Source organism: Sebastes fasciatus, chromosome 1 (genome assembly GCF_043250625.1).
Source record: "Sebastes fasciatus isolate fSebFas1 chromosome 1, fSebFas1.pri, whole genome shotgun sequence".
Taxonomy (NCBI): Eukaryota; Metazoa; Chordata; class Actinopteri; order Perciformes; family Sebastidae; genus Sebastes; species Sebastes fasciatus.
The window spans coordinates 27,574,128-27,597,550 of record NC_133795.1 but is presented as its reverse complement, the minus strand read 5'-3'; the positions used below and the strand labels follow the sequence as shown (position 1 = coordinate 27,597,550).

Here is a 23,423-nt window from a genome sequence, read left to right as displayed (position 1 = left end):
TTTCATGTCCATAACCAAGTATGTATTCTGCTGTTTCTATGTGCACTGTGGACTTTGTGTGTCAGCACTTAGGTAGTTAATATTGTCAACTTCTATCCCCATTTAATTTTAATTACAGCTGAAACAATTAGTTGATTTATTGATTAGTTGACACAAGAGAAACATATTGTGTTTCTATTGTGCTGTTTCTATTGTGTCACTAGAAACTGAATTTGAATCCTTTATATTTCAATTTGAATTGCTCAACTTGAATAATTGCATTGAAAAACTGAATCTGAACAGCATAATTTGAAATTGAACGTATTAGTTTGGAACTGAATTCCAATAAACTTGAAACTGAATGCAATATGAAATTGAATTGAGTTGCTCTGACGCTGTATTTGATCTGTGGTCAGCATTGGCCTCGCAAGGATTTAGGGCTGATTTAAAACAGTAGATGGCGTGTTGAGCCATTTTGAATCCATGTAATTCCGATTTGATAAGAATTGAAGAATAAGCATTGATGTGTTTCATCACAGTTCAGTCATCATTTAGTTTACAGCTCAAAAAAACATGTTTAAGTGTGCAGTACCTCTTAAAATAATTCTTATAAACCTTTCATAAAGGGGGACTTATCAGAAAGTTACTAGTAGAGATCTCTCTCCTCAGAGGTCAAATCTTATTCCTATTTTCAGGAAGTTCTCCTACAAATGCATCTGTTAGATTGGGATAAATCATAGTCACTAGTCCTCTTAAGGGGGAGATCAGAGATCTAATATGACTGGGTGGGCCTAAAGAGCTCCATAACATTTAAGGGCAGTGCGTAAACATAGATAAAAGAAAAAGGAAGTCAGAAGTTTCCCCCCACCAACTTATAAAAAAAAAAAAAAATAGTGAGGAAACTAAACTACAAACAAAGCCGCGAAAACTGAACTACCAGAACTCCCATCCTCAAAAAGAAATGAAGAACCACGACATGCAGAAGGCTGTTCGGGGCTGTTGTCCTCCCGGCCCTTGATCAACTCCTGGTGGATCTGGGAGTCAAACGGGGCCTGTGGAAAACCACAAAGAGTTTCCACCTCAGATATTATTCTAAGATGTTCTATCACACAGATATATAACATCCCTGTTTAATTCAATGACTTCTACAGGTTTGATCATTTCTAATATGCATTTAAACATCTGATTAACTGAAAATGCATATATATATATAATTACAAATTATGAATTAATTGCAATTGCATTAATTCTCCCGCTTTTAATAAACGCAAAAAGATTTGTGCAGACAAGCTTCCAAACATTAGGCTTTTTTACCAATCCTTATTAAATAATATTAGTCAAGTCAGCCTGAAATTAAGTCTAAACTGTTCTCGGGGCATTTGTTTTATTATTTCTTTCTACAAAGGAAATATGCAGAGTATGCAAAGAGTGATCTATGTACTTGGAGGATTTTGTTTTCAACAATGAAAAAATGAAAGTGTGAACTTAAAAATCAAAGAATGAATAGTAAATCCTATTTGCAGAGTACAACAGTAGATGAATCAAATAAAATGGTAAAATATAAATAACACATGTGAACCCACATTTATCTCACCTATAAGTAAAAATCAGTATACCATACCACAGCAGATGATGCAAAGCTTTTAAATAAAGATAACATTTCTTATCTGCCAAGAAGAAAATCAGCCAGGTACCCATCTATGAAATATTGTTTTGCCAATAAATCCTTTTTCCAAATAAATCAGTTTGGGGCTAATTCAAAATTCAGCATTAAAGTAAGGCTATATATATTATGTGTCATAAATATATATATAACTTTATATATATATATTTATAAAACTTTTTATATATATATCTATATATATAAACTTTATATATATAGATATATATATATCTATATATATATATATATATATATATAGATATATATAATAAATCAATGTCAACATGTCTGACACGTTGCATTACTTATCCTTTGGCATGATATTTCCAAGTCATCAATATTATCCAATAAGGCTATAATGAATCGTTTAATGCAGCTAGGTGTATTTTAGAACTATGACAATTTTGTTTTATTATAGTATATTATGTATTTGAAATAGATGGAAACGCCCATGACTTTTCCATGATTCCACGCACACACAGGGCTGCTCCACTCGGCCGTGTCTAGAAGGTAACCCGCGAGTTGGGGGAAACTCTCGCGTGATGATGATGTCAAGTAGTTAGGATGTGTCGTCGGGGCAGCAAATCTCGCGAGAGTTTATGCAGATCTCAGATTAGATGTAGCAATTTGCGGGTAACCTTCTAGAGACACTGCTGTAGCCTAGGTTACAGCCCAGGGAGTGTCAACGTGGTGCATGACGCATACTCGCTATAATAGCCGGGGGGAGGGGAATTTAAACTTCGGCAAAACTTTAAAAGAGAGAAACATAAAGACTTAAAGTTGTTGGTTTCAACTATATGTACTTTGAACTGTTAATGTGGTGTTTTTCGCTTTCCTTTTGTGTGAAACAATAACAGACGCTCCCTTCCCCCGGTAGCTGTATGTAGGAGACCGCTCACCAGCTGGAGGTTTGAGGTAAACTGCGCGAACATAGTTGATTTATACATCATTTAACTTCATCTTAAAGCTACAACATGAATGAAAAATGCCGGTAACTTCCGTATGTTACGAACATGTATGGGAAAGTCCCAGCGGATGACTCACAACCATTAATACCGGAGGAGTTGAGTTGATAACCGGGTGATAGCTGATGAACTTCCTCATTGAGTCAGTCGGTAGTCAGCCGCTAGTCAGCAGCAGCAGTCAGTCAGTCAGTCAGTCTGTCGCCAACACGACAACATGTCGTCGCTTAAAGACTCACTGGAGTCCGGACTGGACTTCATTGAGTTCCTGGGGGACAGAGTGTCCACCACCAGCAAGAAACAACTCCGGGACATCTACAACTCTGAGTTTAAGCGCAGGTAAGCTGCACAAACAGGTGTGTAATCACGTGTGTGTTTGTTCCACCAGGCTGCTGTGTATAATACCACTATCCCTCTGTGTATGTTCATGTTCACAGAGAAGGAATAAAAGACCCCAACTTTCACACTGTCCTCTATAGTCTGCTGAGGTGCAACAAAGCCCACATAAAACAGGGGAAAATCTACATAGATGCCAAGCCTCAGGTATGGATGATGAGCTGTCATTTCTCTTGGAAACAAGACTGGACACGTTTTTGTGGAAAATGCAGAAGCAAAAAAGGAAGCATGCTATTTTTAATATCTCTTGTGGTAGGTTCGAGTGTACTGTGACCAGTGGAGGAAGCCCCGGGCCCCTCAGGCGCCACACAGTCCTGGTTCTGGCCCTCAGAAGACGGCTGGGACACCTTCACCCTCCCCTGCGACCCCCTTGACCCCTGTGACCCCTGTGCTGACCCCCAAGAAGAAGCTGGCCACGGAAGTCCTTCGCAAGTTGAAGGCGAACAGGTAGGTTTGTATAAGTATTGGGGAAAAAAATGTATTTCTTTTTTTCCAAACATAACAAAAACACAACACCGGTTTAATATGTACATACATAAATACACACATACACATCGCCTCCCTCTCCCACACAGAGACAGGTCCAGCCTTCTTCCCACCCCTAGAGGTAAAGTTACAGAGAAAATAACATAAAAATAATATATAAAATAATTTAATTAGTTAGTTAGAATTAAAAGTAATAAGTACTACAGTAGTATAGTTTGTGGTGGTAAGATAGAAACCTTAAATAAATAAATAAATAAAATAAATGTGGAGAAAAAAGAAAAAGAAAACAGCACGTGGAAAATAATAATTATTATGTAAGTAAATACCCTAGAAAGGTTAATAAGATTGTATATAAGTGATCCATGGATCCCATATCCTATAGAAAAGCTGTGGGCAACCTCTTATAGCATAGGTTATTTTTTCCAAGGGAGCACATGAATTTACCTCATTAATCCACTGAGTAATATTAGGGGGATCCTCATGATTCCAGCCGTTATTGCCAGGTTAACAAAACCCCTTATCCTCTGGGAGGGAAGATTCAGATCAGTCAGGTCCCCCATCATAGTAATCACAGGGGAAAGAGATATTTTCCTTGGTTTGTATTAGTATGTATTATATGTAATGCTGTAAAATGTTTGTTACCATAAAATTATTCTTTATTGAATCAAGTGAGACATTTTGAAAAAGTTCGCCTAAGTGAAGTCCATTTTTCATTGTCAGCACGTCACATTAAATTTGATTTGTCCAGAACCATAAAGTGACAATAATAAAACAGGTGCCCTTCACAGAAGAACACATAAAGTTTAATAATGGGAGGTGTGTTGAGCATGACTGCTGTAAAGGCATAGGGGTGAAGAGTCCAGGCTGGTGGCCTTTCAAGGTTCAGCTTTATTGTCATTATGCAACACAGGATTGCACAGAGCAATGCCGTTGTAGCGTGTACACAGAAAACATGTAGACAAATACTCAAATTGGATTAGAATAAAATAAAATGGGCAGTAAAATAGAACAAAGTATATAAACGTAGCACTAAAGGAAGAAAGAAAAAAGGAAACTAAATTATATTTACAATGTTAATGAGCATAAAAAGACCAACATAATAGAATAGTTCAATGTAAAATTCACATATGCATTGCAATGAATAGACCAGTATGCAATCTAGACATATCTATGATGTGTTTATGAGAAGAGTCGTTTATTTCCGGTGGAGTGTGGAGGATGAGGATGAGTTGAGGAGTCTGGCAGCCTGAGGAAAGAAGCTGCTCTGTAGTTTGGTGATACGGCAGCGTATGGGTATCATCTTTTAGAATCTTTTGGGCTCTGCGCAGGCACCTCATCTCACCGATATCACCGATGCTCCGTAGATGGGTACCAATGATGTTCTGGGAGGTATTAATCACCCGCTGCAGAGCCCTCCCGTCCTCCGCTGTGCACATCCCTAGCCAGTTGTGATGTTTCCAGTCAGGAGGCTTTCTATAGCTCCTCTGTAAAAGTTAACAAGGACTTGGCGAGGGAGTTCTGCTTTTTTGAAGTTTCCTTAAGAAGTACGGCCGTTGCTGAGCCTTCTTTATCAGGGTGGATTATGTGTCATGTCCATGACAGGGAAGCAATCATTTCGACTTTTCACATGCAGCGTTTATGATTAGGGCTGTGTATTGGCGAGAATCTGGCGATACGATATGTATCACGATACAGGGGTTACGATTCCATATATTGCGATGTATTGTGATACTGTAAGCAAGGTGATATATAGTATTGCAATTTTTTAAATCTGATTTTAGGAAAACTGTCATAGTTTAAAGAACACACCACCATATGTATAACATCTAATAAAAAGTTTACCTTTTTATACAATCATGACAGTGGGATTTGCATTTATCACAGAGGCCACATACACTAGGAGGGTGCATATCTTTGCAAATTAAATAAAGTATTGACTGAGTTCATCTTTGCGTGTAAACTATTAATTAAAAATCCATACAGTGTTTTTGAGAACCGATACAGTATCACAAAACATAATATCGCGATTGTCGATATTTTCAATATTTTCTCACAACCCTATTTATGATAAGCGTCGGCATGGTGCTGCAGTGGTTAGCGTTGTCGCGATGAGCTTCTGGGTTCAACCCTGCCGGGGCCTTTCTGTGCAGAGTTTGCATGTTCTCCACATGCTTGTGTGGGTTTCCTCAAAGACATGCAGGCTAAATTGTCCATAGGAGTGAATCTGAGCGTGAATGACTGGTTATGTGTGTCAGCCTTGTGATAGACTGGTGACTTGTCTTGGGGTGCCTTGGTGAATTAGGGGTTAAGGCACTAAAGATGAACTGTGTCCCCAGTTTTGCCGGGGACCTTTGTAGTGTTCCCCCTCTCTCTTTCCCTCATTTCCTGTCCTATCTCTACTGATGGCTATCAAATAGCATGCAAAAAGCATCATCCAAAAATGAAATAAAACCCTTGAAGAGAAATAATAGGGGATAATAAACTTTTTTTTCACTAAGATTCTGAAGATGCTCAATGAAATGTTTATTTTTTTCTAGGGCAATTTTGCATGTATCTGATATTAGACAGTCTATAGAGGCAACAAACAAGGGGAGATATAGAGAGGGGGACATGGAAGTGTTGACATGCATAGGCCCACGACCAGAATCAAACTGTGAAAGTTACGAGATGCACTCACTTTGGAGTATTTTTACACCATCTTATAGTTACAAGTTGTAGCCTGATCATGCCTCTCTCTCTCTCTCTCACAGGAAAGAGTTGACAGCCAACAAGGGGGGCATTGAGATCACCTCAGACCCCACGCTGAGCCGTGGAAAGGTTCAGATCATCGTGGAACGCCTGAGGGAGTCGTTCATCCTCAGGTTCCACATCGCAAACAAGGGTCCAAACTGCATCCACTTCACCTTCTACACCGCCCTGCACAAGATCCGCTGTTTCACTCTGGAGGATGAGAGGAGGGTGACCAGAGTTTGTCCGCTGTTCCTCTGTCCTGGTGAGACTACGGAACACTCCTCCCCTCTGTTTTCATTAACTAAAAACACCCTGAGAGGTAATTAATGATCACTGCTCCTCCTCTGCCTCCTTCTCTCTTTTCACAGGGGAGAGCTATGAGGTTGTGGTTCGGTACACGCTCAACCACTATGGATATTTCCCCGCCACAATGTACTTTGAGTTCTGCCCGGATCTGCCAGGATCCGCACCCTTTTGCATTGTGAGGGAGATGGAAGCGATAGCCAGGACCCCGCTGGCTGTGGAGCTGGGGCCCATTGCTCCGTACAAACCATATAAGGTGGCCACATACAGGCCTGTTGGCACCGTGGTAGTGGAGGGAGTACCTCCTGAGAGGTAAGTTAGTAAAAAGCTGATCATAAACCAGTTCAGAACTCAAAATAGAAATGCACTTTTATGCCTGTTACTAAAAAGGAACTCCACAGGTTGGACACATTGAGGGGTCTTTTGTGGCTCCAGAGGGAGCTGCATTAAGTCTACTACATGCAGCATTGTTTGGGTCTGAAAACTACAAGTTTGAAATGAAAAAAACAGTGGGTGTGGAGTTAGAAAGAAGTGAGCTCAACAGGCATCTGTAGCCCACTCATCTCTGCTTGAGGCTACCAACTATAGGCGCTATATAAATGCAGTACAATTACTATTTTAAAGAAGAAAAAAAATCATGCTGGTCCCATAGATTAAGAATTAATGTTGCGCGGAGTGTAACGGATAAACACAGCACACTGTCTTAATATCTCTAAATTGAATGAGTGCAGATCTTCTCCCCAGCAGCAGGAAATCCATAATTACAGATTTCAGTAAAAATATTTGATTTGTGAGCTGGTTGACGCAATTTTCCTCGGTTATAATTGAAATTGATCAACAAATGGACCCAGAACGGTTACTGAAATTGTGTTTTTATTCATGCATGATGTGTTTGTGTTTTGTTCTCTACAGCTCTGCCCAGCCTCTAAAGTTGACGGTGAAATTAGTAGACTATAAGTACCCTCTTTACCTAAAGGCACTGGCTAAACAAGGGATGGAGGACACGAAGTACCTCTCTCCAGATGCCCGGCAGAAACTGCCATCAGTGAAGTGAGAGAACGACCTCATTATTTACAGCTAACCCACTATTTTCTGGGCTTAACTCCCTCATCATCACAATGATTGTGTGCGTGTGCTGTATGTCCAGGAGTCTCCTCAACTCTGCCTTAAAGATGAAGACGTACGCTCATCGATTTCACCTCCTGCTGCACCTGGAAGAGATCCAGATGGAGTGTGACATCAAGAAGTACGACCTCCGCAAGCAAACCATGACTCTGGACCAAAGCAACAAAAAACTGCTCACACTCAGAGTAAGGAATCCTCTCAGTACACATCTACTGTTTTTAAATAGCAACGAAAAGTCCATATCTCTGCTTCCTTTTGTGTGGTGTTTTATTATTTCTATATGTTGTTGTTGTCCTCTGAAAGTTTGCCGATCTACTGTAAGTTCAGTGTTTGAAATTAATAAAAGACGCATAGCAGAAAGAAGGCCAACACTGATATTCTCCAACAGGTTCCTGGTGTTGCTGAGAATCGTCCATCTGTATTACGAGGAGATTGTCTGAGGGTGTCCAAATCTGGAGACGTGATCGAGCCGATCACTTGCTACATCGGATATGTTCACAGAGTGGAGCTGGAGAGCGTGAAGCTGGGCTTCTCGAAGAGGTACGAGCTGTACTACGGATGTTTGAAACCCAGTTTACGTCTCAGACTGTGAATAAAGCATAACATAACCCCAAACCTTCCTCTCACTTTTCAGGTTGCTGCAGTTTTTTATCAGCAATATGAAGTTCGACGTGGAGTTTACTATCAACCGGTACTCCTTGAAGCTGCAGCATCGGGCGGTGGACTTGGCAGCAAAACATCAGCTCGAAGAAGTGCTGTTCCCGTCCGGTGCAGCGGCTGCTAATCTCTCCATGCCGAAGCTCAGGTTCGCTGCCGGTACACATAAAGTTCATACATACAGAACGCCAAAAACACTCATAGATATGGTATCATCTACAAACACACACAACTAGCCATCTCAAAGTGCTGTATGTCATGTACTTGTAGTGCAGAGAAGCTTCAACTGTCTGGCTTTGGTGATAAGAGTGTATAAACTCCTAATGATGAGTGAGTGTGCTCAGCAGCCTTCGCCTCAGCTCTCTCTGGGCACTCATCCACCGTATCGTACCAACAGGCTGTTCTTTGGTTTAATGCCATTAACTTGCCTCAAGTGGTTCTTGTAAAATATGGAGGATTATGTTGGCTGAGGACACCAGACAAAGTTCACGGTTATCTGCTTAGACTTGATTGTAACAATACAAATGAGGTTTTCATCTACACATTTTGAATGTTTTTCTTAATTCAACCTTATGTTTAGTCTCTGCTCCACATTTTTTACTTTAAAAGTGTTCCACCAATTAGCGAGGTGTAAAGATCCGTTCTTCTCATATTACTCTCCAGGATGTTCAACTGTCAGCTGGAGAACAACCCGGAGCAACATGCTGCGGTCCAGCGCATCGTAGCCGGATCATCAAAGCCCGCTCCTCATCTTGTGTTTGGGCCTCCTGGAACTGGAAAGACAATCACTCTCGTTGAAGCTATGCATCAGGTATCAAGTGTTCAAGATGTACTGTTATTAGTCTGCAGTTTGACCCTGAAAACGAATGAACAGCCTTCCTCTATATGCAATGGGGCAATCATTTTAGGTTTGGACTCTGACAAAACGACATTTGATGACCAAACAATTAGTTGAGAAAATTAATAATTTGCAGATTAATCAATAAAAAAAATAATCAGTAGTTGCAGCCCTAATATGAACACACTGTTATCTGCCAGAATTACAGATTTCTGTGTTTGTCTGAGCTCTTCTTACTGGGTTGAAGTGGGCGAGAAAAAAAAAGGTGATGTTAGTTATTGCCATCTTCCATCAGATTTTAACAACATAGGAATAAGAAATCTGTCACGGAGACACAACTGTCAGTCAAATCTGATCAATCCACGTACACACAGTCCTGAAGGAGCAGATTTGATAGGATGAAGTACACTCTATAAATATATATATATTATATCTATTCATATCTATGAAGTGAATCTCTAACTAAGCATGTTTTCAAACGTGTTGCTTATTTAGCCATAAATATAAATTTTGAAGACAGATACAATGCAAACAAAAAAATATAAAATACCTAAAACTTTTTCTATCGTGGAAATAAAAATATAACTCTCCTATTAATAATAAGATTATTACAAATATAATTTGTGGGTGTGGACGGAGGAGCTGTTCATCAACAAAAGAAGAGACAGCCACATAAAGGATACTTCATTTTCCATAAAGCCTAGGCTAAATGTAGTAAATGTATTCAGTAAGATAGATCACATATTGTGGGCTTGATATTTCCTTCCATAAAACTGGATGTGAGGACTGATGAAAGGTTAAAACATCTGTTATGGAAGTAAATGCTTCTGTAATGGGTCTATGAAATTAATCAATCAGTAATGCACTCATTTGTTTTTTATTATGCATGATTTTATTGTTGCTTTCCAGACACACAAATTGCTACCTAAACCGACACTGCTGTTGATCTAAAAAAAAAAAAAAACAAGGCATCAAAAATATTTTGTCAGCAATTCTAAATGATGAATTTGACTTTGCTTCCATCGACAGGTCAACAGGGCGGACAAGTCGGCCCGCATCCTCACCTGTGCTCCTTCAAACAGTGCATGTGACCTCCTCTGTGAGAGACTGATGGCACACTTGGATCCTCATCAGATTTTCCGTATGTACGCCAGCAGCCGAGACCCGAGAAGTGTCCCCAAGAACCTGCTGGTGAGCATCAGCTGGCATGTTTACATCCACAGGATAATCTGGTTACAAACAAGCTCTTAATTTAGCACAAATTTGAAATTTGAGCTTTGGATATCCTGCGATTCAAAACGCTTACTAACACGAATGATCTAATTCACTAAATGTGTAACCAGATGTATGTGAGACTCATAACATTTTGAGTTTAAAAGTAAAACCAAAATTGTAAAATGTTTACATGTCACAGTAACTCGAGCAAGTAGTCCCGCATTTCAACAAGACTCCTCATCACAGTGATTAAAATCAGTGAGTCTACCAGTTTGATGGGAACAATTCTTGATGCTTGTTGCTCCAGATGTTGGTGACTTGAGTAACCAAGTAAAGAACAGAGTTGTTCTGCATATAGTCAAAAGCATTGTTGTAAAAGTGTTGCCTGTTTACCAAAACTATTTTGTGGATCATAAATAAAGAATTGTAATAGTAATTTAAGGATGGCTGGATGGAAAAACCTGTCACCTGAGCTGTAGATTAACTATATTTTTCTTTTGGCTCTTCCAGAAATACTGTAACTGGGACCAGGCACAAGATCGTTTTGTGTTTCCAGAGAAAGAAATTCTGGTGAAATACACGATCGTAGTTACAACTATGGTCACAGCCGGCAGGTAGGTTGCTTGTCTACAGTCATTATTCAGTATTTGGCATCATTCTTTAGTGTTACACACCCTGAGTCATGTTACACTTGCATATTGCTATCGTAAAATCTCTGCTGTGTGTTTCTGTTTTCAGACTGGTATCTGGAGGAATCCCAGTTGGCCATTTTACCCATGTCTTTGTGGATGAAGGAGGCCAGGCAGTGGAGCCAGAGTGTGTTATAGCCATTGCAGGTAAATACTGATTATCTAAATTATCAAGTCTTTTGTTTTGGTGAAACCTTGATGAAAGAGTTAAAAACAGAGGCATATTTTTAAGATGCATGCACACACACTAATAGAGTATGTGCACGGTGCTTCCATTCATCAGTCTGACTTATGACTTTGACATCTTTGATACCGTGTGTCTAATTTTGATCAATCTGCGGGATCTTTTCATCACAATCTAGTGCATACAAATCATATTGTCTTAATGGTGAAGATTAAATTTTCACATTTTCTTGATGTCTTATGATGTCTCAGACTTAACTATTTTTATTCTCACGAGGATAATAGAAATAAATGTCATGTCTGTCACACTGTAAAGAACAGTGTACACTCGCTTAGAATAAGTTCTTCTGATGGAGAAGAGGAAGAGTTGAACAGATTTCTCCTCAGTCAATGTACAGAACTTGATCCAGATTTCAGTTTCTCTCCTCCTGTCTCTTCTCTGAAAGCACACATCCTCTTAATCGCTGCCAGCAGCAGGCGATCAGTGCCGTTCTTCAGCCCAGTGACGGAAGTAGGAATGTGGAGGACAGAAATTTCTCAGCATTTGTAGCTCTGTACATTTTCACAACTGTGTAAACCTCGCCAGCGGCTGCAGAAATGGCTTTGCAATTTTAAAAAAAAATTAAAATTTGGGAAACGCCTTCCCCAAAAGTCTGAAAGAAGCTTTTCACTGCTTCTGGACTCCATACGGCCCTTCTCAGAGTATATATTGATCTTAACACAGACTAGCAGTACATTTGTAAGATCACCTGTCCTTACACATTGCACTGTTTCAGTTAAGGTGGTCTTCTGATTAAAGGTCATAATGTATATGTTTGTAAGAGCTATACCAGTGGTGAAAGTTCTGCATCTCTTCACTGATTGGTTGGATTTGTGTCATCAGGTCTGCTCAGTGCAGAGAAGGGTCAGTTGGTGCTGGCAGGAGATCCCAAGCAGCTGGGGCCGATCCTTCGATCCCCTATTGCACTGCAGCACGGACTCGGTGAGACCAGGGGGGATTGCATTATTTTGTCTTGATGTATTCTGTTGCACACCTGATAGTAGTTGTTTTTACTGCTAAAAGTGTAGGATAGAAAAGCTTAAACTGTCAATTGTGCTGTCTTCTTTTTCACAATGTCTCAACTTAACCACATGATTCAAGGATATACATGTAATACTTACATACACACATAAATACTTACATGCTGTGACAAGGATTTTCCTTCTTTAGGGCTTTCTCTGCTTGAGAGACTGATGAAAGAGAACACTTTATATCAGAAAAGCACAGACTCTGGGCACTTTGACACCCGCTTTGTCACCAAACTGCTGCGAAACTACAGGTGGGTCTTTCAGTTTCCACCTCCATTTTGCTCATTGTAGTTTTGATGAAAGCTCTTCAGCTTTCTGTTTTTTCTCCTTTCTTCACTCAGGTCTCATGCTGCCATCCTGAAAGTCCCCAATGAGCTGTTCTATGAGAACGAACTGCAGGTGTTTGCTGACCAGTGGGAGCGTGACACCTACTGCAACTGGGAACATCTTCCCAAAAAGGTGTGGGCCGCAAGGACATTTTTAGTTTTTTTAATTTCTCAAAACTTCTGAAATGATCTCAATACAGACATCATCCCGATACACAGCAAAGCATTCTGTAAAGTAAATGTTTTAAGTAAATGTTCGCACAATATATTTTTTAGAACTGTTGTTTTTGTCATGAATACTTTCACGCAGAATACAAAGATTATACGGCAAAAAAGCAGCGTCATTTTTTTCCGGAACCTGGTCAATTTTTCATAGTTTTCGTACCATTAATAAAGGCGTCAACCAATCACGTTGTGCGGAACAACTTGAGTTGCGCCTTTATTTATGAAAGAACACGGACACTCCGTAGTCCGAACCAAAACGGCAGACTTTATTACTCCTTTCAACCTTGACAGATCCACTCCTTCCGTTCTTACCTTTCACAATAAAAGCCCTAGACATATAATATTCGCGTATTTCGCATTTCCGTGTAGTTTATTCGTCACGCTCCCGGTGTGTGAAGGCCTTTTTAGAGTGATTACATGTCAAATGGCTGGACATATATAACTACAGTTTATTTACATATAAACAGAATACAAAAGATGCGATTGAGTTGCATTATGGGAAGTGTAGGATCCAGGGTTTTTGAAACTTGACCCATACCAGGGACTTTAAGTCAGGATACCTCTGCCTCTGCTAAACTGATTTTGACCATTTTATTTGCTAATCTGTCTCTCCAAAGTACCCAAACTTTATGGAAGAGTGTCCTTTAATTATAATTAGTCACAAGGCATCAACAGCCACATTATCTGAATGGACTGAACACAGAAACCAGTCTTAGACTGACACAGAAAACAAGACAAAAATCATTGCTACAAACTTATAATAGAAAAAAACCATCGCATTTGGAAACAAGGTGGAGCAAAAAGTAATGATAGAAAAATCAAAACTCTCATTAGGATAAAAGGGAAAAGCGCCATTTAAAAAGGAATGCATCTTTTAGGGCAGTCGAGCATGAAACAAAAGCGAGCAGTGAGTAAACTAAAACGAAATGGGACATGGTGTAAACAAAGTACACAGATCACCAAATAGCATGTAAACCACGTGGATAACTGATAATTGCTCACATCACTACAGGGTTTCCCGCTGATCTTCCACGGAGTGATGGGGAAAGATGAGAGAGAGGCCAACAGTCCCTCTTTCTTCAACGTGTCTGAGATTGAAGTTCTGGTCGACTACCTCACCAAGTTGATGGAAACGCAAGGGAAGAAGGGTCTCCCTAAACTCTCTGCCAAAGACATCGGCATAATCGCCCCCTACAGGAAACAAGTGAGTCTGCGCGGTGTTCATTTGTGTTTTTAGAGATGTGGAAAAAAGAGTTTTAACTAGTCATCGTTAACGTACTTACTTTTCTAACAGGTCGAGAAAATCCAAAAGGCACTGAAGTCGGTCTCAGCTCTGAAGCGATTGGGTGATCTCAAAGAGCTCAAGGTTAGTAATGCTGCTGTAAATACATCACTCTGTATCAGCTGGAGGAAATACAAGGATACTTATTTAACATCTCTTCTGCACAGGATCAATACGTGCACATTAAAAGATTTTGTTCATTTTCTTTCCATGTACAAGTGTAATGAAATAAATAAGGATTGTGTTCAATCAGTTATATTATTTGAAATTGGCTGTTTCTCTTCACGGTATCAGGTGGGGTCTGTGGAGGAGTTTCAGGGACAAGAGAGGAAGATCATCATGGTCTCTACCGTTCGCAGCAGCATCAACTATGTCAGGATGGACAAAGACTTCAACATTGGATTCCTGTCAAATGAAAAGGTGTGGTATATTCCTTCTAGGGCTGTCAATCGATTATAATATTTAATCGCAAATTAATCACACATTTTTTTATCTGTTAAAAATGTACCTTAAAGGGAGATTTGTCAGTTATTTAATACTCTGATCAACATGGGAGTGGGCAAATATACTGCTTTATGCAAATGTATGTATATATTTATCATTGGAAATCGAGTAGCAACACGAAACAATGACTAATTTTGTCCAGAAACCCTCACAGGTACTGCATTTAGCATAGAAAATATGCTCAAATCATAACATGGCAAACTGCAGCCCAACAGGCAACAACAGCTGTCAGTGTGTCAGTGTGCTGACTTGACTATGACTTGTCCCATACTGCATGCGATTAGCAAGGGGAGACTCGTGGGTACCCATAGAACACATTTTCATTCACATAACTTGAGGTCAGAGGTCAAGGGACCCCTTTGAAATTGGCCATGCCAGATTTTCCTCATCATAATTTAGCGTAAGTTGGGAGCATTATTTAGCCTCCTTCGCGACAAGCTAGTATGACATGGTTGGTACCAATGGATTCCTTAGGTTTTCTAGTTTAGATGCCAGTATTTTCACTCTAGCTTTGAAGAGCCCACTACAACCTAAAAATCATAAGTTGCATTCATGCGTTAAAGAAATTAGTGGCGTTAAAACTTAACTTTGACAGCCCTAATTCCTTCCTTTTATATAAAGTGATAATAAAACCAGCAGGATATTTGACTATGCTTCTTGTTTCATTTTCTATATGTGTTTATCTACTCTGCAGAGATTCAACGTGGCCCTGACCAGAGCCAGGTCCCTGTTGATCGTCGTGGGAAACCCTGTGATCCTCAACAAGGACCCCACCTGGGAGAAGTAAGGCAAAGCAGGCCACATTACAAAATACAACAAGAGCATTCTTTCTGTCGCAGTACACTGAGTTAAGAGCCTTGTATGGAGACGTGATGTGATTATTGAGATTTGGAGTGCATTCTTGACCATTGAAACAGTAGTTGTCGACAAAACAATCTCATCACAAGGTCGATTTAGAAACTGTTCTGGAGCTTATCACACATCTTCGTCAGCAGATGAAGTTTACACAGTTGCCATGGAGCTTTAGATGTCAATATTTCCTTCTTTTTTTTAGCACTATAAGGACTTGTTTTGCACAATTTGTGGTTTTTCATCTGCAGGTTCATCAGCTACTGTGTGGAGGAGAAGGGTTACACCGGATTTGACTTCGAAGACGCAGAAGGAGAGGACGATATTGTGTCAAGACTGGCAACCCTGAAAATCAACGTGGATTCTGACAGTGAGTACAGATATAATAACCTCAAACAGATGGCCTTCAAGTGATGCTAGGCTTGATCATTACCAGCTGAAATAGTAATAATTGCATCTGAACAAAACATTTATTCACTCTAATATCACTTGCACAAAGCAGTCATGAAATATTCTGCTTGTGAGAAACTAAAGTTGTGTGTCTTCGTGCATTTGTCCTAGATCCTGCAGAAGAGGCGAGTGCCCTCCAGCAGTATGTGGACCCTGAGTGGAAACATGAGCATTAACATCTCTCTGAGACAACCAACATAAATATAGAACCATTTGCAGTGGCATCCTTAAAAGATTATTACATGTAAGTGCTTAAAGATGCGTAGCAAGTTTAATTTTTCCTCTCTATGAGGTTTAAACACAATACTGACATCTGTTGTTTAAAGCTGCAGTTGGTAACTTTGAGTAAATTTGATAAAAAGTGCATGACACAGGTAATATGAAAATGAAAATCATGTGCCTCTGTGTCCTCCGGTGTCCTCCGGTGTCCTCCGGTGTCCTCCGGTGTCCTCCGATGTCGTCTGGTGCTCCTAATGGCATTTGCAAGATTTCACAGCAGTAGGAAAACAAGCAATCGGAGCCGAGCTGGAGCTGTCAATCACTGCTCGCGAAACTCGCAAACTCTGATCAAACTAGACAGCGCTGGTCAAATATGAATAAATATTCTGTGACTGTAATGCCTATTTCTCACCTCAGATGTTATCAGAAACATATGTTAGTGTTCTGTTTGGTTGTAAAATGAGAGTTCGCTCCGTCCGGAGGCGGTGCTTGGTTTTGGCTCCAGTGTTTTCAACATGGCGGCTGGGTCACAAACTTTCTCATTTTACAGCTAAACAGTAAGCTAAAATATGTTTCTGAAAACATTTGAGGAGAGAAATAGGCATTACAGTAACAGAATACTGATTCATATTTGATCAGTGCTGCTTAGTTTGAATGTTTGATTGCAGTTTGCGAGTTCCGCGACCAGTGACTGACAGCTGCTTTAGAGACAGCTCGGCCTGATTGGTTGTTTTCCTTCCAATCTTGCAAATGCCATTAGGAGCACTAGGAGGAGGCAGAGGAACATCTGTCTCATGCACTACTGTCAGGACATAGTGAAGTTTTTTATAAAAATAACTTTTTATCACATTTTCTCAAAGTTACCGACTGCAGCTTTAAGTATATATCCTTTTTATGGACTTTTCATAAAAGAGCAGTTGTATATTTTGGTGCAATGAAACAATGCTTGGTTTTTGATGACTATGCCAAAATGAACCAGTGAATCTTTTGTTCTTGACATTTCACTCTGCAGTGGCTTTTTAAATAAAGCTGCCACTTGACAGCAAGTCGATATAGCATGAGCGTCCCTGCAGACAAACAATTCTTATCAGAGTGAGAAAATAAAGAGCAGACTATTCTATTTCTCAGGAACACAACACCGTACGTCTTACTGCAGTTTGCACTTAACAAGTGAGTCTTGTCTATTTCTTTCTGATAATAGTTGAAGCCTGAATAAATAAACTCTTAAATTCTGAACTGTATTGTTCTGCACTTTGTCACATCTCCTTTGATTAATCATCACCTTTAATAGCATCATGTGCAGTAAACCATATCTGAGAAGAACTGACCAAATGGGGACGAGTCTCTCTTGTCTCAAAAATAGTTTATTAACAATATTCATGTTCACTTCAGATCAAACATTCACTACAACACTTTCTGTTTTACAAAGCATTATTACAATGAGCTTTTATAGAAATCTGGATCCTTTATCATTTCAAATACTTCAAGAGAAAGACAGAAAGTTGTACGACACTGAGCAGAAGCTGTTCCCGAAGACGTGAGTGTGTAGTGTGTGTGCTCACTGTAAAGACCCACGGTTTTCTCATGCATGCATCGACATAAGGACAACTTTTGATATAGCGCAACATTATCTGTCTACACATTAACAGCAGTTTTGTACATGCTCTCAGTGATATGTTCAACACTAGACCCTCTGCCGCTCTAAGGGAATGCTTTCATCATTATGCCATGCTTCCAGCTGTGAAAGTTAATTGACTATCTCCGCCGACCTAATTCCCAAGAATTCCTTGGTGTTGTTGGGACCCGTGAGCATCATGCCACAACTATGAAACGCATAACTCAGTCGAGACCCATGTTTTCATTGATAAAAACCTTTTTAAGGATCTGTTTTACTCCTGCCTTGTTGGTGTGCTTGTTGTTGTCCACATTGATGCACAAAGTCCAGAGTGAAACATAGGATCCAACCTAGAGAGATTTGAGGTAACATTAATATGGTGCTTGTGTGTGTAATTGTTATAGATGCCCACTCTACTCCTAAAAAACTAGTTTCACTGAATCACCCAGTTAAAGCATGTGTGCTCGGCCAGTAGAGGGTATAAAGTTGCATTAGTATTATATAACGGATACAGATCCTGCCAGCTGGGTAGATTTGTTGCCTTTACTGGCATTGTAAGAAGGTTGCATGCAACATCTAAGATATCACACATCTCAACATCCACCCTCCTCCACGACCATGACCGACAGCAACATGCAACCAGGGGACATGTGCAGTACATGAATGAGCAACAGAGGCAGAGAAAAGCAACACCATAAAGAGGTCAAGTTTGAGTATTCTGAGAAGACCAGTGGACGGTCTCCGACGTGTCTCCAAAAGCACAATTCAGTGTGGACCCTTCATGATATCCTGCTCCTTTGACTTAAGACATAAAATAGCAAATGTTTATTGTCAAGAAACGAAGATCAAGACCAACACAGATCAGGATGAATAATCCCAGTTTTCATTTTTCCACAACATTTTTTTTGGCAGTAATACACAACTCTAAAACATCAAAGACAATCTTGACATGTTTTATTCAGTGATGTTGAAGAAATATGTTATAAAAGATGTGTAATTTTCCCCATTATTCATTCTTGATGCAAAAGTATGTGACGTAAATTGGTGTAATCTTATCTTCCAAGATAATAAAGACGAGACTGCATTTATGGATGAAATCTTTATGTTGTGAGGACTGAAAGTTGAGGAAACTAATGACACATTTTGAAGCCATTCAAAGAGCCGAGCTTTGCGAAACATGTCAGAAAGGTCACTCTTGACCTCGTCAGTCAGTATCAGGTTGGCGTGGAGCAGCTGGTCTATCTGGTCTGGGAGAGAACAACCAAAAGGCAGAGAAGGCACCGGGGAAAAACAAACTCCTCACACAGACACAACTCAGCTCCTCTCAAACATGTAAAGAATGTCGTCCGACTGGAAAACATCCACACGCGGAGGCTCCTAAAGGGCATGATTTCCACGACTAGGCTAACCCGTCCAACACACAGGATTCCAACAGCGGGCGTGACTCTGCGGCTCCCTTGAATTGTAGCTGAACTCAGTCACTCGTAATAAACAAACAAGGGAGGTTTCACCAGGCTTTGGCCTTCATTTCGGTTTTATTGTGCATAGTTGAGTCATATTGGCTTGTGTCTCGATTGGCCAGTTCCCCCCCCCCCACATCTAGGTCCACGGCACCGATTAGCGATAGATATGATGCATGTGAATAATCAGCTCTTATTAATATTTTTACATGAGGCAGCTACTTTCTTTATCCTCAATGGTAAATGTTGAGGGAACGGTAACAAAAAATTACAAGCAACCATTTGTTGTGCTTGCTGGGTCAACAGCAACTGAAAGCCTTACTTATGGCTTAGCTCAGGTTTCACAACACTAGCTACAGTACAATGGAGAGTCCCTCAGCTGAAATGTTAGCTAGCTGACAAACATGAGAAATAGACGGTGGTGTACAAACTTAAAAAAAGAAAGAAAAGGCACTAAATCTTATGTTCAAAAGATCAGGACTACCATGATAAACAGAAGTGACATGAACAGGACAGACTGGACTGTTTGGATCTTACTCATAAAGATTTTATACGATGCTGCTCACTCAAGCTCGTGAAGAACAATATTGCGTACAAATATGTGCATCTATCGCTGCCTCGTTACATTACAAGTATAAAGAAAAACAAGTAGGAAAACATTCTATGTGTAAAGACAGATTTAAAAAAAAAAAAAAAAAAAAGCAAATCAACAAGGAACTTTAAACATCAATTTCTAACCACGGTTGTAATATAGACAAAGTCCAATTTCCTGTATTCGGTTTGTTTGCATTTGACTCATCTGCCTGCCTGTTATCGTGAAATGCGAGATACAGTGCAAAGATGCCATTTGGTAAAGGTCAGTCCTTTTCATGTGTTGTTTTTTTCTTTTCCTATTGGTCAGTTGGTTTCAGGGCGTTTGGACTGCTCACAGCAGCGCGCAGCCGCCTCTCTTCTTGCGCTTGCGGACCTGCAGCGCCGCTCTAGTGGCCATCTCGAACACTTCCCGCACGCCGTCCTTGGTCTTGGCGGAACACTCCAAATAGCCAAAAGCGTTGATCCTGCCGGCCATGTCTCTGCCTTCTTCTGCCTTCACTGGCTCCTGCGTTGTCAGAGCAGAGAGAGATTGTTAGGGACTGTACGAAAATTATTAGTAGTAGTAGGGAGGGGCGTTCATTATCTGTAACCGCTTATACTATTCAGGGTTGTGGAGGTTCTGGAGCCGATCCCAGCTGACATTGTGACATTGGGCGAAGGCGGGTTACACCCTGGACAGGTCGCCAGACTATCACAGGGCTGACACATAGAGACAGACAACCATTCACGCTCACATTCACACCTACGGACAATTTAGAGTCAACAGTTAACCTAACCTGCATGTGTTTGGACTGTGGGAGGAAGCCGGAGAAAACCCACGCTAACACGGGGAGAACATGCAAACTCCACACAGAAGGGCCCCAAGCCGGGTTTGAACCTGCGACCCTCTTGCTAATCACAAACGTTAACCACTGGCCCACCGTGTAGCCCAAGGGGGAGAGTTATGTTTTTGTTTTCTTTTTGCTGAAGGGAAGGTAATCTTAATTTTTTAGGAATGATTGAATGTAATTTATCACTATCATATATCAGCTCCCAACACTTTATTCTGCACAAAAAGATGAACGACAGTAAAGTAAAATGACAAAAAAAAAAAAGAAGGTAAATGTGTCGTATAAAGTGACAGTGGCTACTTTTGGTTCAAAAGTAATTAAATGACCGAATGAATATTCAGTAAATATCATTTTGTTATGTTTGCCACAATGTTTTTCTTCTAATTCTACTTCTACTTTGTCTGCAGTGTGATTTGATGGATATACGAAAATGACTAAATGACTAAAATTTAATTTATATATTAAAGTTTAAATTGGAGTACACCATCTTAAATCATTATTATTTTTGCGTGTGTATGTGGGGGTCTATCTTAGTCAAGGGGAGGGCCTAAGGAAAATATTAATTTCAGCTATTTTTCAAGCACAAATGCCAAATATTCTCTGGTTTCAGCTGACTTTCTTTGTAATATATATGAGAGTAAATTGAAAATCTTTGGATTTTGGACTCTGAGAAATTGTGAATGCCAGTTTTTCGCTGCTTTATATATATATATATATATATATATATATATATATTTCTATAAACAGTACAATTAATCACAAAAAGAATTGGATAATTCATCAATAATGAAAATAATTGTTAGCAGTCCTAAACAGCTCAGTGCACCTTCCCCATCCCAATCATTTTTGTACGGTCCCTTATGAAACCAAATAAGCCGAATTTGATGCACCTGTGTTTTTCTGTTTATCTACACCGTCTTGAAATGATGACACATTTATCAAACAGGTAAATCTTGTAATCAGAGCCTCAGGTACACACTACCTCACTAACCCTCCCAGCCACATCATAGCTTACACATGTCGAGCCAACGGTGTCTGTACGACCATGTCAGATCCAAAACACTTGAACTGATGACTTCGTGCTACTCTTTGTCAAAAAAGCTGACGGTGGCGTTTGAAAGAGCTGGCGAGCTTTAGTCAACATGTTGCTATGTTCAGCTGGAGCCTGGAGACAGACAGAGAACGGCCCATAGGGTCTGTGACACAGTAAACCAATATGCTGCTGTCATTATAGTAAGACTGAGAGGCCACTAACAGGCTTTCAGAGTGCTGTCCCAGAGGGCAGTTAACTCTCAGTGACAGACAGGTAAAATAAGAAAAGGGAGATAGTATACAATTCATGTTTGTACTTTATGTTTAGTATCTGAGACAACATGCCAAAAAGCAGCCCCTTGCACTTTTTAAATGCAGTGCTGTCGTCACTCTGAACTCCCGCTAAGCAATATCTGTCATGAATATGAGCATAAATATTTGAGATAGAACTTCACAAATTGAACCTCATAAAATTTTTTCCACCCAGCACATCTCCTCCTCCTCAGGCCTTATTGGTGCCTTGTAGTATTGAAGAGGTACCTACTTGTGCCTGATTACCTCCAATTCACAGTTCATTGACCCTTCAGAGGCTTTTTGTACCTGCTTCATCTTGGCCAGCTCTCTCCGTGTGTTGTCGTCGTTCCTCAGGTCCTTCTTGTTCCCCACCAGGATGATGGGAACATTGGGACAGAAGTGCTTCACCTCAGGCGTCCACTTCTCAGGGATATTTTCTGTCCCGGGAGAGAGAGAGACGAGAAAGTGAGCAGAAATACTAGAGAGGGAGAGAGACTATAAAAAAGGGACAGGCAGTGCAGAGTCACGGCGCAGAACACTTCTCATGATGGATTGCTCTGCAGACTGCCCGAGGCAAAGATGGTTTTAGCTGCACTAATCCTACTTCCCATCAAGTCCATTAAGGCATTTAACAAACAGCTCGCTCAGCTGATATGAACTACCCCGATTCTGTGAAGATAAACACGATAACAAAATCTCACTTTTTCGGCGTGCATTTATCATTTCGACATAGCAGTCACTGCTTTCTGTGCCGTCGCCGTCTCAGCCAGGTTAATCTCATTTAGACTAACCTGTTTAAATATATATATGTATGTCAGCAGTTCCTTACCTAAACTGTCTGGGCTGTCGATGGAGAAGCACATAAGGATGACATCTGTGTCGGGGTAGGAGAGAGGCCTCAACCTGTCGTAGTCCTCTTGGCCTGCGGTATCCCACAACGCCAACTCCACCTGGGAGAAATCAGAAGAAAAACAGGTAAACAAACAAAATACACAAATAGTACAAGTGATTCTCCTGTTACTCCTTATTATCTCCACGATTTCATTCATTAACTTGTGTAATTTTTGTTGAAAGTTCTATAATTTGAACCATCATTAAGGATTAAAAAGTTAAAATTAGCTCGTCTTCCCAGACGGAGTATGTTGCTCACTGTTCCAGATGAATACACAAACACTTAACCAGTCACGCCACCATTAGTGATGAAGTTGTTTTTCTCATCCTCGGAGAGACGTGACTGTTTGGAGTATGACGTATGAACCTCGAGGCGTGCGCTGAGTGTTTTCCCCAAAGGCCAATGCTTTAAATACCACAAAGTAAATCATGTTGAGATTGTTTAACCTGATCGGGACGTTTATCTCCTCTTGTCACACATGGCTCGCATCCTGATCATAACTTACGGTTTGTGTGTTTTACCCCCCGGCTGCATTCCTAGTTTAGATATTTGCTTCT

At 40.3% G+C, this 23,423-nt stretch overlaps 2 protein-coding genes across 4 annotated transcripts in view; one reads left to right on the top strand and one right to left on the bottom strand.

Annotated features, from left to right (window-relative positions):
- The first annotated feature begins 2,343 nt into the window (after nucleotides 1-2,343).
- Nucleotides 2,344-19,937, top strand: mov10a (Mov10 RNA helicase a). The gene is made up of 22 exons (XM_074640986.1): nucleotides 2,344-2,943; nucleotides 3,042-3,147; nucleotides 3,257-3,447; nucleotides 6,237-6,478; nucleotides 6,585-6,831; nucleotides 7,432-7,569; nucleotides 7,667-7,829; nucleotides 8,033-8,184; nucleotides 8,279-8,449; nucleotides 8,965-9,112; nucleotides 10,169-10,330; nucleotides 10,865-10,968; nucleotides 11,093-11,190; nucleotides 12,110-12,208; nucleotides 12,437-12,545; nucleotides 12,636-12,753; nucleotides 13,858-14,049; nucleotides 14,140-14,211; nucleotides 14,422-14,547; nucleotides 15,326-15,414; nucleotides 15,732-15,850; nucleotides 16,042-19,937. The coding sequence occupies exons 1-22, from the start codon at nucleotides 2,822-2,824 to the stop codon at nucleotides 16,104-16,106; spliced, it is 3,033 nt and encodes a 1,010-aa protein (XP_074497087.1). The 5' UTR covers nucleotides 2,344-2,821; the 3' UTR covers nucleotides 16,107-19,937.
- The window catches only part of LOC141771078 (rho-related GTP-binding protein RhoA-D-like), an 18,932-nt gene continuing 13,004 nt past the window's right edge, over nucleotides 17,496-23,423 (bottom strand). For all 3 annotated transcript variants that reach the window (XM_074641008.1, XM_074641000.1, XM_074641016.1), the window contains exons 3-5: nucleotides 22,804-22,924; nucleotides 22,281-22,411; nucleotides 17,496-20,323 (exon numbers count right to left, since the gene is read on the bottom strand). In XM_074641008.1, coding sequence (XP_074497109.1) covers nucleotides 20,150-20,323; nucleotides 22,281-22,411; nucleotides 22,804-22,924 — 426 coding nt within the window. In that variant the 3' untranslated portion in view covers nucleotides 17,496-20,149. The remainder of the gene's footprint in view (nucleotides 20,324-22,280; nucleotides 22,412-22,803; nucleotides 22,925-23,423) is intronic.